Source organism: Galleria mellonella, unplaced genomic scaffold (genome assembly GCF_026898425.1).
Source record: "Galleria mellonella isolate WM207_F2 unplaced genomic scaffold, CSIRO_AGI_GalMel_v1 utg962, whole genome shotgun sequence".
In the NCBI taxonomy this organism is placed as follows: domain Eukaryota; kingdom Metazoa; phylum Arthropoda; class Insecta; order Lepidoptera; family Pyralidae; genus Galleria; species Galleria mellonella.
In genome coordinates, this window is record NW_026442180.1 from 1,341,800 (window position 1) to 1,360,019 (window position 18,220).

General features: G+C 34.5%; 2 protein-coding genes across 2 annotated transcripts; one reads left to right on the forward strand and one right to left on the reverse strand.

Moving 5' to 3' along the window:
• Positions 1–176: 176 nt before the first annotated feature.
• On the reverse strand, positions 177–15,672 carry LOC113522799 (uncharacterized). The gene is made up of 7 exons (XM_026908615.3): positions 15,216–15,672; positions 9,363–9,506; positions 8,974–9,059; positions 5,854–5,937; positions 4,984–5,111; positions 4,330–4,425; positions 177–1,489 (listed from the first exon to the last, which is right to left on the reverse strand). Exons 2-7 carry the CDS (start codon positions 9,495–9,497, stop codon positions 999–1,001), a joined length of 1,020 nt encoding a protein of 339 aa, XP_026764416.2. The 5' UTR covers positions 9,498–9,506; positions 15,216–15,672; the 3' UTR covers positions 177–998.
• Positions 15,673–15,916: 244 nt separating this feature from the next.
• On the forward strand, positions 15,917–18,062 carry LOC113522646 (putative RNA polymerase II subunit B1 CTD phosphatase RPAP2). The gene has a single exon (XM_026908402.3). The coding sequence runs from the start codon at positions 16,158–16,160 to the stop codon at positions 17,967–17,969; it is 1,812 nt and encodes a 603-aa protein (XP_026764203.2). The 5' UTR covers positions 15,917–16,157; the 3' UTR covers positions 17,970–18,062.
• The last annotated feature ends 158 nt before the right edge of the window (positions 18,063–18,220 follow it).

The window sequence follows — 18,220 nt, forward strand, 5'->3', positions numbered from 1 at the left end:
GAAGCCGACTTGTAAATTAATGGTTTTAATGTCACACTTTAGTAGGCTGCGGTATGAACGTTCTCGAGTCGAGGTAATAGATCAACATAACTCTCGAAATAAAAACATCTAATAAAATATAGTTGTTGGACGTTTGCTATTCAAAGTTGCATGTAGAAAAAAAAAATACATAAAAGTTATTGTCATTTTTTATTGCAACAAATATACGTACAGAATATACAAAAAGAAATTTTACAACTAATTTAAAATTTTTGGCACTTGGCAAGACAACAAGGAAAGGCACGTTCTAATCGGGCGGAATATAGCGCTGCCATTTTATAGCTGAATGCTTGTATAATAACTACATTAATAGCAAAACAATTCATCACAGGAATACGTATAAAGATATAATGCTTTACAAAGAAAATTATTACTAAATTACTATATAGGTACATGCGATGCAATCTCGTCAGAATGTCTGTTAACAGGTTCAAAAATTAGTGCAAAATACAAAATTTGCAGCACTACTACTAGAGTACCCATAAATAATCTCAAGGGCTCTTACATAAAACCGAGGCAAGCATCCCACCGCCTTCGTCATATTGTCATATAAATTAAGCCTTTATTTCTAACCATAGACAATAAATTTTGACATGTTTCGACTAGATGTTTATTTTTCCAATTTTCAATGCGTGGTAAAGGCCTTACCAAAATACTTTTTAATTTTTAATCAAGACTCCGTGACGCGCATATAAGTATTTTTAAGAGTAAATGAAGAAACGCATGTAGAGTCTTCCGATTTAAAATAGGAACGCGCCGCTGTCAAAAAAAAAAAATATTATGGCAGTATAATATCTAATACATAGCATCTAATTATGAACCCGAGGTTATTAAAAATAAATTCGTTTAGATAACAATATTAAAAATTCTAATGATATGTAATCAAAATATATTACTACGTAATATTTATAACTACCTACTTTGTGAGCGAGTGTGATAGTTTATATAGTACTACACTACTACATTATTTGTTCCTGACTTTCGGACGGGGTTCTACTATTGTGGAAACATGTGATTTGAGGGCTGTCCTCTCTTTCTTGTACTCTCGTTTCTTCCTCAGTACAACAGTCTTTGGCGGGCTCATGGACCACAACAATTTCCTGGCTATGACTAGACTTGCAGCACGTTTCCTCGGGCGGTGGTTCTTGTTTCTTCTTGCAGCAACCCTGGCGTTCCGTTCTTAGTAGTTGAACATCTTCTACACTAGGACTATCTTCTTTTTCACTCTCCGAGTGATGACAGTGAGAAGTTCCGGGCTTGGGCTGCATTTTTTTCGCTCTGGCAACTTTGGAAGGACAACTTTTAGAACCGTAGTGGCATGTCGGCTGATCACTTGAACCCTGCGAGTTGGTGGGAAAATAGTGAGATGGCTGGATGCACGTGCGAGTCTGGCATATGAAGAGGTCCGACTCGGAACTAGAGTCAAGGTGCGGTGGCGTCGTGTTTTCGGCTGTGAATAAAAAGATTTGAGACACTAAGGTTAAAATTATGACCTGTAAGGACTAGGAAATCACGCAACCAATTTATAACAATTAACAACAAATGCTATCTATAATAAATAAATCATAAATAAAAAAAAAACAATTGCCACTAACAAAATTATATTTGTTTTTTGTAAATATTTAATTTTCTGTTCCATTTTTTATTTTATTTTTCTATATATTTTATATATATATTCATATTTAACCATTGGTGCTTATTTCGCCCATAAGTGGGGTTTTATTAGTAGCTGCCACGCTTGACAATCGGATTGGCAACCGCAGTTGGGCTTTAGTAGTATTACACTGCTACTCATCTCTCGACAATTAAATTACTTTAATCACCTCTTACGACACCCACGAGAAAAGAAGAGATGGCCCATTCTATGCTGGCACCACAGGGCAATAATATCCTCTTTGCATTACACTAACTTTGTATTATTAGTTCATTTTGCTACATTGGCATACTACTAAACACTACATGGCAAGAGATTGTTACTCGTTACAAACTGTTAACATAATTTATTTATTTGTTAGCATTTATTTATTTATAAGTTTTAACAAGTATGCAGGGAATATAGGTCAAAGAAAAACTTATACGTCCTACTGTATGAAATGTAACACATCTCTAAACATTAGATTAGATATGTTGAGGTTATTGAACTTTATCATGTCTTATGTATTACGTAATCAACATGTCATAATAAGACGGTTTTCCCTTACATCAGGACATATGATATACACAATGGTCGAGTGATGGGTGGCAGCGTTGCTGTTAAAACTTCGCCAAAACCTAACTGCGGTTGCCAATCCGACTGCCAAGCGTGGCAATTATTACCAAAACCCTTACGAAGGAGGCTTATGTTCAATCGTGGACAGTTGAACTGCTGATAAAGGGAAGAAAGGGATTGTTAGTAATGGGATCTAGCAGCTCCATTGCTAGCAATGTACCTTATCAGGTCGACATCCACGCGGTTCCCTCTGGAAACCATTGTGGTTAATTCTAGTGGAATTCTTCACGATGGGCAAACTGACCTGCGTTCATCATCATCTATCATCACTGATGCCCAGCAAGCGTTTACCGATAGCGCAAATGGGGTTATCATTTCATTATTATCTATATAAAAACTGCGGTTGCCAACCCGACTGCCAAGCGTGGTAACTACTAGAAAAACCCTCCGTTATGAAGGAGGCCAATGTCTATAAATAAATTAAATACTTGATTTTGTATCTCTTTAGTATATTATTATTTTATTCTATTGCTTACTACGTGGAAATTCCATAAAAAAGTAACATTAACGGACAACTAAGCAAAACTAATCTACTATGACAAGTTCTATGTACTTATATTTTAATTGTGAGTATAACTGGATTGATTTACATGTATTTTTGTCAAATCAAATCCTCTAGACAAGTGGCAAACGAATCTGTCGATACAATCATTTCGATCAGCGCCTGCATGAGAGCGAATGTTGCGATCTCACTCTATGTCATAGGCTCGCCAGCGATAACGATTCTATAGATAGAATCGTTTATTATTTTTATATTTATTTATTCATTAGTACAAATATGTGTACATGGCGGACTTAATGCTAAATAGATAATTGGAGAGTATTATTGGAACGAAGGTTACGTTCGTGAGTTTCAAAAAGATAATGGAATTTACTCCTTAAGTAGTTAGGAGACTGGGAATCGTTTGCCATTTGTTAAGGGTGGGTAATAATATATAGCAATATTCATATATTTTAGTTGCAATATCTATAAACTGGTTCAATTAGAAATATGTTATATAGTCTGTAATCCAAAAAATAATCTTGGATAACAGACTTTTAAAATATTAAAAATCCGACCGAGAAAGTTCTTTTTTTGTTGTTTGTACAAGGTCTCCCTTTGGATCCGGTTATTTTTACAATATAGTTCTACATAATACAGCGATACTCAAGTGAATCTCATGTTATGTGTGATGTAGCAGTTCTAATACTTGTCGGGAAGTTAAGGATCCGGGGAGAGGGTGGTGTCCGCTTGCTGCAACTCCATCGCGTCCAACTCCTTGCACAGTCTGCCTTCGCACACCTCCCACGTACACTTCTCCGTGTTGCAACGGTCTTTCAGAGGGGGGAGTACGTGTAAGGAAATTAGTAAACCCGTAGAAATAAAGGGGGGAAAAGGGATTGTTAGTAATGGAGACTAAGAACCCCATTGCTAGCAATATACCTAACCAGGTCGACCTCCTCGCGGTTCCCCCTGGAAACTAACATGGTTAATTCCTGATGAATTCATCATGATGGACCAACTGGCCTGTTTTCATTCTCATCTATCACCCTTCACTGGTACCCCGCCAGCGTATCCCGTTAGCGCAGGCGGGGATACCATTCCACTTTCACCCATCGAAAAAAAAACCCGTAGTAATATATATGGCAACATTAAGAAGCAGTGACTAACTTGAAGTCGCCGTCGGGATCAGCGTTGCCAGATTGGATATATTTTCGCAATTTCAGGTAAAATTATTCTGTTCGCAGAAATGTTTTTATCTAAATAGAAAATATAAATTCTTAGAGAAAATTTCGGTGAAAAATGAAAAGGGCTTAAGAAAAATTTGGGTAAATTTTTGGATAGATTCGTTATTTATTTATAAATACTATACACTATAGTATAGTCAGAGGATGGAGTAAGAAAAAGAGAGGGACGATACGCTAAAATGTAGAAAAAGAACGGAAGGTTATTGCGTCATCACATTTTGTGACACATAGCAGAACGATGTGGAAATTGTCATTAAAGTGGCATTAAGTGAACAAAATGTCGCTACACATACCGGTGTCGTCGCATTCCGGTGTACATATGACGACCCGTTTGGTGCTGAAGCACTGCATCTGCAGCCGCGTCAGTTTAGTGCCGAATAGGAAGTAACCTGCAATTCGATTTTTTTTTATACTATATACTTTGGTAGCAAATAAGCATACGGCCCGTTTGATGTTAAACAGGGTTACCGTAGCCTATGGACATCTGAAACGTCAGAGAACACTGTTAACTTTGTTAATTCACAAATTACATTTGGACTGTGCTATTTCCATGTTAAACAGACAAACAAAACATTTGTATTATCGACTGTACTAAAAAGACATTCATAAATACAGTTTGATCCAAATCTGAAGAGTAATAAACTTTGTATGGGCTCTCTATCTGTTCTAACAAATGCTTTATAACTTTTTTTCCTGTTTGTGATAGCTGAGTCAACCGACATACTTGTATCGCAATTCATGATTAGCCAAACGTGAGATTGGCATGCCTCTCGACTCAAGGTCTATATGTCGCTAAGACAAGGACGCACATGTTATTTCTGCATTTAAAATTGAACTATAGCCTGTATGAACGATATAGCGTTCATACAGGCTATAGTAGTAATAATTTAAGGTTTTATTAAAAAAAAAAACAACTTAAATGTTGGCCCAAACCAGTTTGTACCAACCGAGCATCATTCCGAAGACGACCGCAAGCAGCAGGTGAATGTTGTACACCATCACCGCCAGCATCAGTAGGTAGCCCACTAGATTGTGCACCACGAATACCAGGGACTGGTGGGAGTTCACCAGGGTCCTGCGCACAAATCACTGTTTTTATTTTTACTGACTATGCCAGATATTAGTTTATCCAAAGTAGACACAGAGAGACAACAACACATAACGGGCAATATTTTTTTTTCAGAATGCTTTACTAAATTAGTCAGGGAATTCATCTTCACACGCTTAAACTCAAATAGTGACGTACAGTACGATCTCAACAGAATTTTCTCCCGCTCGGGCTATGGAATGTACTTCCTGCCGAGATTTTCACTAGAGACTACAGTATAGGATTTTTAAAAAGGGGATTATTAAGGTTTCTTCAGGGTCAGAAACGCGCACTTAAGACCCCTAGTGTTGCAGGCGTCCACAGGCTAAAGTTACCGTTTGCCATCAGACGAACTGCATGCTTGTTCGCCACCACAAAAAATAAATTAACTACTAATTTATCACCTAAATAATATGTGTAAACAAACATTTACTTGATTTTAATTGAGTATTTTTATTCAGTTATTAAATTATTCATTACTCGTTTAACCTCTTTTTTCATAAAAACTAAAAGTATCCCAAATCTACTTTTACACCGTTCTGTCACTTTCTTTCAAATTGGGAATTAAGTATAAAAGAAAGAGAAAAACAGTTCAATATGGTTTATTCGATTAAGTATATGAATAAATTCTTTCTTTCTCTATGTTATATCCTTGTCACATCCTGATCAACGTTATAATTTTATTGGCTCAATAAGATGAATATAGTTAGAAAAACGGACAATTTGATACCTGACCCGGAACGAGGCCCAGCGGCTGACCTGGCCGGTGCTGGCGTTGCGGCTCGTGGTCGGCTCAATGGGGTTGCCCTGCTCCCTGGGAGAATAATATTGTGATCATTTGTATGGAACATCGTCAGTTTAGAAGTTTTTTTTTTAATGGATGATAATAAAATGGTAACCCCGCCTACGCTAACGGTGTTCACTGGCGGAGCGCCGGTGAGGGATGATAGGTGAGGATGGAAAGACAGGTCAGTTAGCCCATCGTGATGAATACACCAAGAATTCAGTACTATGGTTTTCAGGGGGGCCACGTGGAGTTCGACCTGATACGTATCCATTATGTATTGTGTTATGTATTATTACGTATGCATTGCTAGCATTAGCAATGGGATTGGTAGTCCACAGTACTAAAAATCCCTTTCCCCCCTCAATTTAGAAGTTAGACATGTGAGATTTCAGATTTAATCTCATTGTTGAAAACAAAATCCGCAAGAAATCTAATACCACACGTGAGCTAACTCGCGGGCAAAAGCTGTAGTATAATATTTACTATTTATAAAGCCGGATTTTAGAAGTTCGGAAAACCGGATCGCACGAATTCGATTATCATTACGGTCACTTGCATAATCCATTCATAGGACACGTTTAGAATAACCACAGCTGACTCGCTCAACAATTTTCTATGGAGAACTTACACAAGAATTACATAGAGACAAGCACGCCATGCACCATGCGAAGGGCAAATACCGGGTCAATGCCAATACAACAATAATTTATGGTTATGTTACGGGCGGTGTATATTACAGTGAACGCTCTATATAAGCAACTCATTTGAACCAATTTCTATAAAAAAAAAAAAAAAACAATCTTATTGGGAAAAGTTGTTTATAGGGGAAAAATAAAAATACTTACCGTCTGAAAAATATTTTTACTTATTTCTTTTACTAAGCTGAGTAGAATAAATAAAATATAAAGAATGTTGCTTATAGAGAGATCGCTTATATAGAGCGTTCACTGTATTTGTTTATTTATTTACTAGCCTTTACACGTGACTTCGTTCACGTGACCGGCATAAAAATGGCCTATGTACTTCTCCATCCCTTAAACTACGTGCATATCTCATTTCATAGTGATTGCTTAAGCCGTTAAGATGCTTATGACGTAAGTCATGAAAATAGATTCCTTAGCGACTTGAATACAAAACACCGAATATATTTATTTGCTCAAAATTTAGGTAAATTATTTCGATGTATCTCTTATGAGCTTTAGCCAGCGTAAGTCATGAAAATAGATTCCTTAGCGAGTTGAATACAAAACACCGAATATATTTATTTACTCAAAATTTAGGTAAATTATTTCGATGTATCTCTTATGAGCTTTAGCCAGCGTAAGTCATGAAAATAGATTCCTTAGTGACTTGAATACAAAACACCGAATATATTTATTTACTCAAAATTTAGGTAAATTATTTCGATGTATCTCTTACGAGCCTTAGCCAGCGTAAGTCATGAAAATAGATTCCTTAGTGACTTGAATACAAAACACCGAATATATTTATTTACTCAAAATTTAGGTAAATTATTTCGATGTATCTCTAACGAGCCTTAGCCAGCGTAAGTCATGAAAATAGATTCCTTAGTGACTTGAATACAAAACACCGAATATATTTATTTACTCAAAATTTAGGTAAATTATTCCGATGTATCTCTTACGAGCCTTAGCCAGCGTAAGTCATGAAAATAGATTCCTTAGCGACTTGAATACAAAACACCGAATTTATTTATTTACTCAATATTTCAATTAGGATATATTGTACATACAAATATCCAAATGATAGTGAAACTCATTATCAAAATTCTTCGCATGGTTTAGAAATAGGCGGCGTAACATAGACACGGATAGCGACTTTGGTTTATTTATTTATATATCAGTATATAGTATAAAACAAAGTCGATTCCCTTCTATCTGTCCCTATGTATGCTTAGACCTTTAAAACTACGCAACGGATTTTGATGCGGTTTTTTTTAATAGATAGAGTGACTCAAGGGGAAGGTTTATATGTATAATACATGCATAATATAGCAGGGAAATACTGATAATTTTAGAGGTCTCTAATGTAATGTCGTAATGTAATGGGGGGCCGGTGACGCTATTTTGTATCAGCATTGCACCCGTGCGAAGCCGGGGCGAGTCGCTAGTTCTTAATATTTAAAGAATAGATAATACTGTTATACTTTTATACTTTTAATGCAGTGCCTCTTAATAATCAATAACAGAAAAGTTATAAGAACTCGAAATCAAGCTCCGAGCATCGATCTAATAATTTGCCTGAAGATACCTTGATTAGAAATTAAACACTTGTCGAAGTAAAGGTTGTAAAATTTTAGGTAGTAATAGCCTAAAGAACTTGAAGACTGCAGTTTTCAAGTGTTGCCAGTCATACACATACCGGAATACATACATAATGGTAACGTAATTAAATTAAATAACTAATCAAATAACCAGTAACTTGAAATCAGTTAGTTGATTTTATGTAATGTTACCATTGACTTTCTCCAAGGGTTTTCATCACAGATAGCAGATGATAAACTCGTATTAATCTATGCACGGAGATTCGTAAGTGAGTTAAACTCTAGACGACGTGACGTTATTTTTAAATGGAATCTCACATATCCCCTAGCCATATCTATCATCTATATATCACATAGCCCTAAAATATGGTAATAATTTTTTTTATACAACTTAGAATGGCAAACAAGCTGACGGCCCACCTGATGGAAAGTGGTAACCATCGCCTATAGACATGAGCAGTACCATGGACATAACAAATATACTTCATATACATTTCAGTGCCTCGTGAGGCTACTCGTGTATCAGCCTTTAACTATCCATTGCTGAACATTATCTCTTAGGAGGTTTTGCCAGTACTTGCCATGTTTGGCAGGCGGATTGGCAACCGCAGTTAGGCTTTGAAGATGTTTTAAGACAACGCTGTTGCCTATCCCTCGCCCTCCCTTAGTCGCTTCTTACGACATTTACGGGAAAGGAAGGGGTGGCCTGTTCTATGCCGGGACCACACGTCATTTTTATAGTAATTGTTACAAATATTCAAATTGATATAAATACATACCTGTCATATAATAAGTTCCGCCTCTCGTCGGATCTGTATGGATAAAGTTTCTTATACGCTTCACGCTGCACTTTTGCTAGATACACCTGTAACAATAGAATAAAACATCCAGTTGGTCAATGAACATGTCATGACATGGAACAATCATCATCATCATTAAACCAGCTGTTAACTGTCCACTGCAGAACACAAAGCTTCGTAAGATAGTTTTGCCAGCAGTTGCCACATTTTACAGGCGGGTTAACAACCGCAGTTAGGCTTTTAGAGATGTTTTAAAAGGGACACTGCTGCCCATCCCTCGAGCATAAGTTCCCTTCTATAATCCTAGCTTAAGGACTAGGCAATGGATATGATTGCGTAGTATATTATTATTATAATTAAATTCTCACCTTAGATCCTTCAAACAGGACGGCGATGAAAAATAACACGATCCACGTGAGACCGAAGGCCCATCGCGTGTCAATGACGAGACCGGAGAACAGGAACTCGCCCAGGTTGTACCCGGACCACATCCACATGTGCATCGTGGTAACCTGATACGTCAAAAGGAGAAGGGATCGTTAGTAATGCGAACTACCAGTCCTATTAAGCAATTAATCCCGCTAGCAATTAACCTGTCAGGTCAACCTCCACGTGGTCCTCCCTGGAAACCATCGTGTTGAACAACCACTCTTTGGAATCAACTTCCAGCAGCAGTATTTCCGAACCAATACGACAACATAACCTTCAAGAAAAAAGCATATTTCTTTTTAAAAAGCCGGCAGCACACCTGCAATGCCGTAGGTGTTGTGGGTGACCATGGGCGGTGTTAGTCACTTACCATCAGGTGAGCCGCATGCACGTTTGCCCCCTGTGTTGTTAAAAAGTGTATTCATCACGATGGGCTAACTAACCTACCCGTTCATTCCCACCTATCATCCCTCACTGGTGCCCAACCAGCGTAAACTGTTAGCGCTGGCGGGGTTACCATTCCATTATCATTCTTTGAAAAAAAAGCCACATATTTATAGAGGGAAGATGGCTTTTTAATAATGGGCAATAATGATCCCATTGTTAGTAATATACGCTGGTGGGGACCAGCGTATACCATTAGCACGGGCTGGGTTACCATTCACATACATTTGTTTACAATGAGGACCCATCATGTCGCTAGTGTTGATATTAGAGAGTGCAAAATGTCTCAATTCCAATATCGATCTATTGGAATTTAGTTCGAGAGTAAACTCACTAGTGTATCTTGATACACTACTTAGAAGCGATCTAGTTTTTAGTCTTCCTACTTCTGAATTTCACGCGTATAAAGTAGCAGGCCAAAAGTTAGTTAATTAATTAATTACATCATTTTGCACCAAGTAAAAAGAGAAATAACAAATACAGTAAATATTAATGAGAAGTGATACAAAAGGCGGGCTTATCGCTAAGCAATCTCTTCCAGACAACCTTTGGGTAGAGGACATTGAGAAAAAGACAAAGGGTAGGTGGCGCACTATTATATATAATATATATTGTATAAATAAATTAAGAAAGTCTCCCACTTTGTACAAAAGTCGATTGCTTGGGTACCTCTTTCCCATTCGTGTTTCAACCGTGAAGCAGTTGTGTTTGCATGGCTGTGTTTCGGTTTGAAGGGTGGGATATGACGTGAATTTACTGGGTACAGAGGAATAATACCTGAGTCCTCAGAAATGACAACGCATGGGGGGTATCATGGGCGAAACAGTACACTCTGTTATGTCCATGGCACTGCTCATGTCTATAGGCGACGGTTACCACTTTCCATCAGGTGGGCCGTCAGCTTGTTTACCATTCTAAGTTGTATAAAAAAAAAATTAATAGATATTTTCAAACATTACATAAGATACTAGGGTAAATTAATTTCATGGAATTAGCTCTGAAAGTGTTCTTCAGTGAATTTACGCGGGAAACAACAGCCTAAATAGAATCATGGCATCTTTTTAAAATATCACATTATAGCAACATATTATACCACTTATGGAATTCTCATAAAATTGTACTTTACGTATAAACTTTTTAGTATTTATGTATGTGTAAATTGGAGTGTTTACTACAAACTTTATCGTGTGGTGATTATTTGATTAACTATATCCAATGTATTTATGTAATCTACTTGTGTATTCCGCAGTTCAAATATAGAAAACGTTCCGAGGAGATAAGGGCATACTAAAAGTTTGAACTGCAATCGCTGTGTACAACGTGGAAACAGGTATTGTTTATTTATATAAAATAAATAAAGATTACTTCATACCCTCTCTTTTTGGTTTTGATGACTATATTTCTAATTCTTTTTTTTTATATTGAACTTAGGTTTAAAAAACTAATACTAGTTTACCTATTTTTTTTTCTTTTTGGCTGTTAATTATTATGTAAGGCCAATTATTTTATAATTTCATGTACACATAGTATATCGGATGGCGAAGGATATAGGCTACTTTTCATTCCAGTCAGTGAACATATCCCGATCAGACAGACGAAGCCGCGGGTAAAGAGCTAGTTACTTAAATTCTATAATTAGATAAACCTAAGGAAACATTATGTTACTTTTTAGGACAAAATTAAATCGAAATTATTGTATTTAGAATTTGAATTTAAGTGAAATAAATAAAATTTCTGCCCCCGTATGATCTTGACATAGAATAGACCCCTTCCTTTCCCGTAGGTGTCGTAAGAAGCGACTAAGGGGCGAAGGATGGGCAGCAACATCCCTCTTAAAACATCTCCAAAGCTTAACTGCGGTTGCCAATCTTTCTGCCAAGCATACTAACTACTGGCAAAACCTTCCCTTTAGGGAAGGATTATGTTCAGCTGTGGATAGTTAAAGGCTGATATGACGAAATTTACAATTGAAATCACCTCCATATCTTGCAAAGTTGCAATACAAACACCACAATGCACACAATTTTCACATACCATTTGGTTAAGTCAAAATTCATACAATATGAATATTACATTGTGTCAAGTAACTCTATACTGTGTACAGTTATAATTACAGCTTATCTCAACCAATGCAATGAACTAATGCAGATACAATGAGCGTATTTTAATTATCAATTACAATCGAGAACAATGGCATATATAATATGTTAACAAAACATGGTTGAATTTTCTTACACTGACTAGACTATGTAAACTAGCCTCTTATTGACAATAGAAGACATGAAAATATGAGTGTTATTTAAAAAGCAATATCTATTCATATACTTGTAATGCTGTAATAATAATGATCTGCATTGGGACAATATAGCCGGCACAGTAGATACTGATAGATAGTTACCAGAGGGAGACTTTGTACAAAAGTCGATTGCTTAGGTACCTCTGTCCCATTCGTGTTTCAACCGTGAAGCAGTTGTGTTTGCATGGCTATGTTTCGGTTTGAAGGGTGGGATATGGCGTGAATTTACTGGGTACAGAGGAATAACACCTGAGTCCTCAGGAATGGCAACGCATGGGGGGTTTCATGTGCGAAACAGTATACTCTGTTATGTCCATGGTACTGCTCAAGTCTATAGGCGACGGTTACCACTTTCCATCAGGTGGACCGTCAGCTTGTTGCCATTCTAAGTTGTATAAAAAAAATTATCTCAGATATTATGTAACTTTTTTTTTTATTTTCTATTAACTATTTTGGACTACCCAGTGTGGTTAGTGTACAAAAAACATTGGAAAGCACTCCTCATAAATTTGTATTGATTCAGTCAGCAGATTGAAGAAGGCAGTTCATATGATTGTCTAGCAGTCCTAATATTAACACATATTATTTTCTTTGGAATCTAACTGATATTTAAGTTGTTACTAGGCAATGTGTGTGTATATATATATATATTTAAGAAAAAACAAAATTAGCAATCTTTATAAGAGTAAAAGAAACCAATACAATATATTTTAGAAGTTTTGTCAATCTGTATAATTGTTGGGGCATTATACAATAATTACTGCACCAAATTAGATGCGGTTTTCACAGTTGTATTCCTGATGGTCAAACTTAATAGTTGTGTAAGTTTTATCTTAATACGCCATTTATACGTTGTTTATTTAAATGGTTTTCCTACTTCTAAAATCTACATGTACATAGTAACAGGCAAAAAACTAGTATAAGGATAAAAATTAAATACTATCTACCAATATCAAATACTTTTATCCTCACAAGTTAGTAACATTGTCTATATATATATATATATATATATATATATATATATATATATATATATATATATATATATATATATATATATACATATGTATTTAGTTACATACATCTTATGATAGTCATTTACATAAATACATTCAACAGATTTTAAGGAAAATAAACAGTAATTATTATAACAAGTCTGACCAGTTGAGATTCCTTGTGTTATGGGACAACTTATTTATGACCATAATAGTATATATTGCCTCACCTTCTGATGGTTGTAGGTTTGACTCTCTCATAATACGATTATTTATATTAATTAAAATGTCTGTTTGTATTATTAAATTAAACTACCTTTCACCTACAACTTTGTCCATGGCACCTGCATATGTTTACTGACCACAATAAAAAGCAGCCTATATCCCATATAACAGGGATGGCCATCAACAATAGTCGACTATTAGTCTAGTCGATTATGGCAAAGCAAAACATATATTTTGCTAATCTAGCAGAAAATGCTCAAATGCAATGCTCACACTAATATAAGTAATTGCTAAGAATAAATTTCAGTTTTATGTTTTTCTTCTTAATACAATAAAAAATATTACAATACTACATAATTGTGTTCTGAACTATATTTGAGATTTCAAGGAGTATGTAATTGGTAGATTGCATAGGGTTATGTCAGTAAACAGTAGATTTTGGGTCTAGTCAAGTCGGTCACCTCTGCCATATATTCTTTCTTTATTCTTTATTGTACACAAGAGGTTATTGAAATGTAAAAACAAACATAATAGTGCACAAAGGCGAGCTTATCTCCAATAGAGATTTCTTCCAGCAAACCCAATATGAGAAAACTGACTGTTCATTATAATATGTGACAGTTCCATATAGTATGTGATATCTAATTTCATAGTGATTGTATTAAATACTCCCTAAAAATATGTATTTTTGTAGCACACAGAGTGATAGTGTGCTACAAAAATACATATTTTAGGGATTTCAGGATAACATCTACAGACTGACTGTTTTTAAATTACCCACTTGAGTACAAAACAGATTAGTTAAGCAGTCAAGGCACTATAAGGTAACAAATAAACAAACTCATGTTCACATTTAAAATATTAATAAAGTTGGATGATAATAGAATGGTAACCCTGCCTGTCCTATGGGTGCTTTTTCATCTTTACTGTGATCCCAGTAGGTGGGATCACAGTAAAGATGAAAAAAGATCAATTGGCCTGTCATGGCAAATTTGCCAGAATTTAACAACAATGGCTTCCAGGGGGAAAGTGCATGGAGGCCAACCTGATATACTATATTGTTAGCAATGAAGTTGGTTGTCCCCATCACAAACTATTCCTTCTCTCCCCTGTCTGTTTGTAATGATCTGAGTATTTTTGATGCATAATACATAAATATTAAAAAAAAAACATATTACTATTAGTCTTAATGTTATGGATCAAGTGACTAATAGGGCATTCTTAAAAATGTCTAAATTCTTAAATAACATGCCCAACCAATTCAAAAAAAACAATTACTATTGAAACAGATGCAACCAACCCTAATTTAAAATTAACAATAAAATAAATACAAATTATTAAGTAATATTTTATTTTACTTATACCAAATAATAATTTAATTGAATTTATTTAATTGATGGCAAACACGAAAATAACAATTTATGTATCATAATGTAAAATCAGTAATTAAAGGTCATTAAATAAATAAAATATAATTTGAAATTATGAAGCATAGTAGTAATTATTTCTATAATAAATTTATTCACCTATTACCATTTTTCAAATAAATTCATTTAATTTGGAAATGCACTTTCTGGACAGAAAGATTAGCAGCAAACTATGCAACATAGAATAGATAAAATAGAACTTTTCTTTAAATAATTTATTTAAAGAACTTTTTTTAAATAAATCATTTAAAGAAAAGTTCTATTTTATCATAAAATTATAAAAAAAAACTGATACATATTTTAAAAGTATATTTATACTTTTAGGCCAAACACTTAACACAATAAATCACAGTATTCTTGACTATTAAAAAAAATTAAAATTTTAATATTTCAAATTCTACTTACTTGAATATTAGCTGCCAAAGCAATACTTTCTAAGCGACATATTCTTCACAACCGTTTGAATGTATTTCCCAATAATAACTCACGAGACCTCCATTCTTATCAGAATCTTGATCGATAATAATTTTGTTGTTCAAGAAAATAATAACACAAACTGATTGCTGCTTTACAAGAAATTTTTAGGTACTAAAAATATAGCACTTTCGTCACGTACATAGTTACAATATTAACAAAAATCTAAGTTAGAATACATCCACTTAATTATATTGACAAAAAAAAGGTGAAAGTAAATAGATTCTTAACAATCACTTTACACAATCGCAGGAATCGCTACAATCAGTGATGGAGTTTACTCTTCGCGGTTGATTAAAATCAGAATTGAAAATAAATTTCAATTTATAATAGACTGTGATAAATATTATACGGACAAGTTGTAAAATTTAAAGTGCTTCTGTGATTGTTTTTTTATAATTGTCAATGTCAGAGTGATTGACATTATCAATTGTAATAACAATAAAGTGAAACCATTATAGGGTGTCATTTTAGACATAGTCTATCTAATCTCTGGGTGTCATGGCTTCGATATGTATCAAAGTCATACATTTTAATTATATACCATTATTTTCACACACAGAACACAATGTATTTTTCATAATAAATCGATTTAAAATATGTAGATGAGATAAATATTATGGTAATTAATATAAACATTATATCTGTGGCATCATTTAACTATCTGTTGTCATATCTGTCAGTGTCACTACAAACTCCAGCTGTCTCTTTAAAACTTATGCGTGTTGTACAATACTACTAAAACAAATCGAACTCTCCTAACCAAATATTAAAAAAACTGTAACTTTTATACTAATACCTTGGTTATATACTCTTTATTTGATACGAATTTACTTTTAACCGAATTACATGTGTAAATAAAATTTCCTTTGAATGAATTTTCCTTACAATATGGAAAATCTCGAAAGGAAACCAAAAAAGAAACCAACAAAGATAGAAGAATTAACGAAGGAGCAAATACGACAAGCTATTATTAAAAAACGCGAGTGTAACGCAAAAGCCCAACAAATCGTCGAGAGTTTGCTTGAAAAAGAAATCACGGAAGCCTATTTTATGCAATGCTTGTCGGATATAAACCAAAGCCATTTCGAGGATGTGATTGAAGAGCGAGCAATCATACACATTTGCGGTTATCCTCTTTGCCAAAATACACTGTCGGTGAAAGACATACCCAAACAAAAGTACCGAATATCATTAAAAACGAATAAAGTATATGACATCACAGATCGTAAAAACTTCTGCAGTAATAGTTGTTATAAGTCTGCTACACATATAAAGAAACAATTGCTAACAAGCCCTCTTTGGTTTAGAGAATATGAAGAGATACCCAAATTCTACTTACTGCCATTAGACAAGACTGGTACTCTTGGCCAAGAAGTGGATGTGGCTTTAGTAGAAAAAATAAAAGTGGAAAAACCCCAGTTTTCATCTATCAATGATTTTGCAACTGCTAGTCTAAAAGAAATGACAAATACACAGGTTGGTCAAGAAAATAATAAATGTGAAAATGAAAATAATAAATATTGTACAGAATCCAATGAAGTAGCATGTGATTCTAACATAAATAACAACACAGATAAAGTTGAATCAATTATTAAAAATACAGTTAATCATAATTCTCAACACGAAAACGTGCTAACTCAAGAAGAGCACAATACAAGTTCCAAGGAAGGTTCTAATAAAGAAGCTACTAAAAAACCAATTAAAAAACATTCAAATCCATTTAATATAGTAGGAGAAATTCTTGAAAAACCAGAGAAAGAGATTGATCCTATACTGACTCAAATACCTGATGTAATACCGGCACCCAGTGTTACACAAAATAAAAAGCATCATAAAAATATGCAACAGAAAAAACAGCCTGCAGTTACTGTCTTGACAATCCAAGTTGAGAAATGTCTTGCAGAATGGTTTACATTGGATACCATGTTACTATTATTTGGGGAAGAAAAAGTTAAAGAAATAGTCAAAGACAAAGGAGAATGTATAAAGGAGTATTTAAATAATTATTCTAGCAGCATAGCATACAATTCAAATACATATGATCAATATCAAGCACTTTGCCGCAAATTGAACATGCTAGAGTTAGAAGATAGAAAGTTTGATGCTCAAACATTACAGAGAGAGACAAAACCTCTTCCAGATTATTCCATTCTACAGAAGGAAAGTAAAAAAATTCAGTTAAAAGTGAAAGCATTCTTTGCAGGTGAAATGGAAATACCTGATGTTGCTGAAACTGTAGACAATCCTTCTCCCATAGACAATAATGAAAATTTCACACAATTGCCATTAATAGATAAAAATGCACAGAATGCATTACGAAGACGAATTGTATGTGAACATTTGAATAAAGCACTGCCTGATTTACTCCAGTCACTAGGCATGTCAAGCCTATCAATTAGTGCTGATGTTCGTCTACTTGTAAACACATTTAAATTGAAAGCAAATAACATAATGTTTAAACCAATTCAGTGGACTTTAATTGTTATTATAGTAATAAAATTGTTGTCTCTGAGAGACAGAAGACTTGCTTACTTGTTGGAGCAACCAACAGCATATCAACACCTACAACTGTTGCTTCTTAGTTTTAAACAAGATGGTGGTTATTTGGATCGTCTTATATCGTGGCTAACAGACATTGATAGACTTTTAGACACTAATGATATTCAACTAACAATTGAGTGATTGTTAATAGTATTATTAAACCTCCACCCATGTGATATTATAGATTTATTTATAGCTATAGATAATTAATATTATATTATTGATTTTTATATACAGATTTTTCACTAAAGTCACCTTCGCCACCAATTATCCTGTACCCACTAAAGATGAGTATAATGTACTAGTACTCACAGACATGTTACATGGTATCAAGTGATCGCATTCCATAATTAGCCATGGATTTTTTTCAGTGGATAATATAATAATAGAAT

Excerpts from the sequence above, each read along its gene's own strand:
- LOC113522646 (XM_026908402.3), top strand. The coding sequence starts at position 16,158 with ATGAATTTTCCTTACAATATGGAAAATCTCGAAAGGAAACCAAAAAAG.
- LOC113522799 (XM_026908615.3), bottom strand. The coding sequence starts at position 9,497 with ATGCACATGTGGATGTGGTCCGGGTACAACCTGGGCGAGTTCCTGTTC. Across the intron at positions 9,060-9,362 it reads TCCTGTTTGAAGGATCTAAG|GTGTATCTAGCAAAAGTGCA; the intron begins GTGAGAATTTAA and ends CTATTGTTACAG. Across the intron at positions 5,112-5,853 it reads TGGGCCTCGTTCCGGGTCAG|GACCCTGGTGAACTCCCACC; the intron begins GTATCAAATTGT and ends ATTTGTGCGCAG.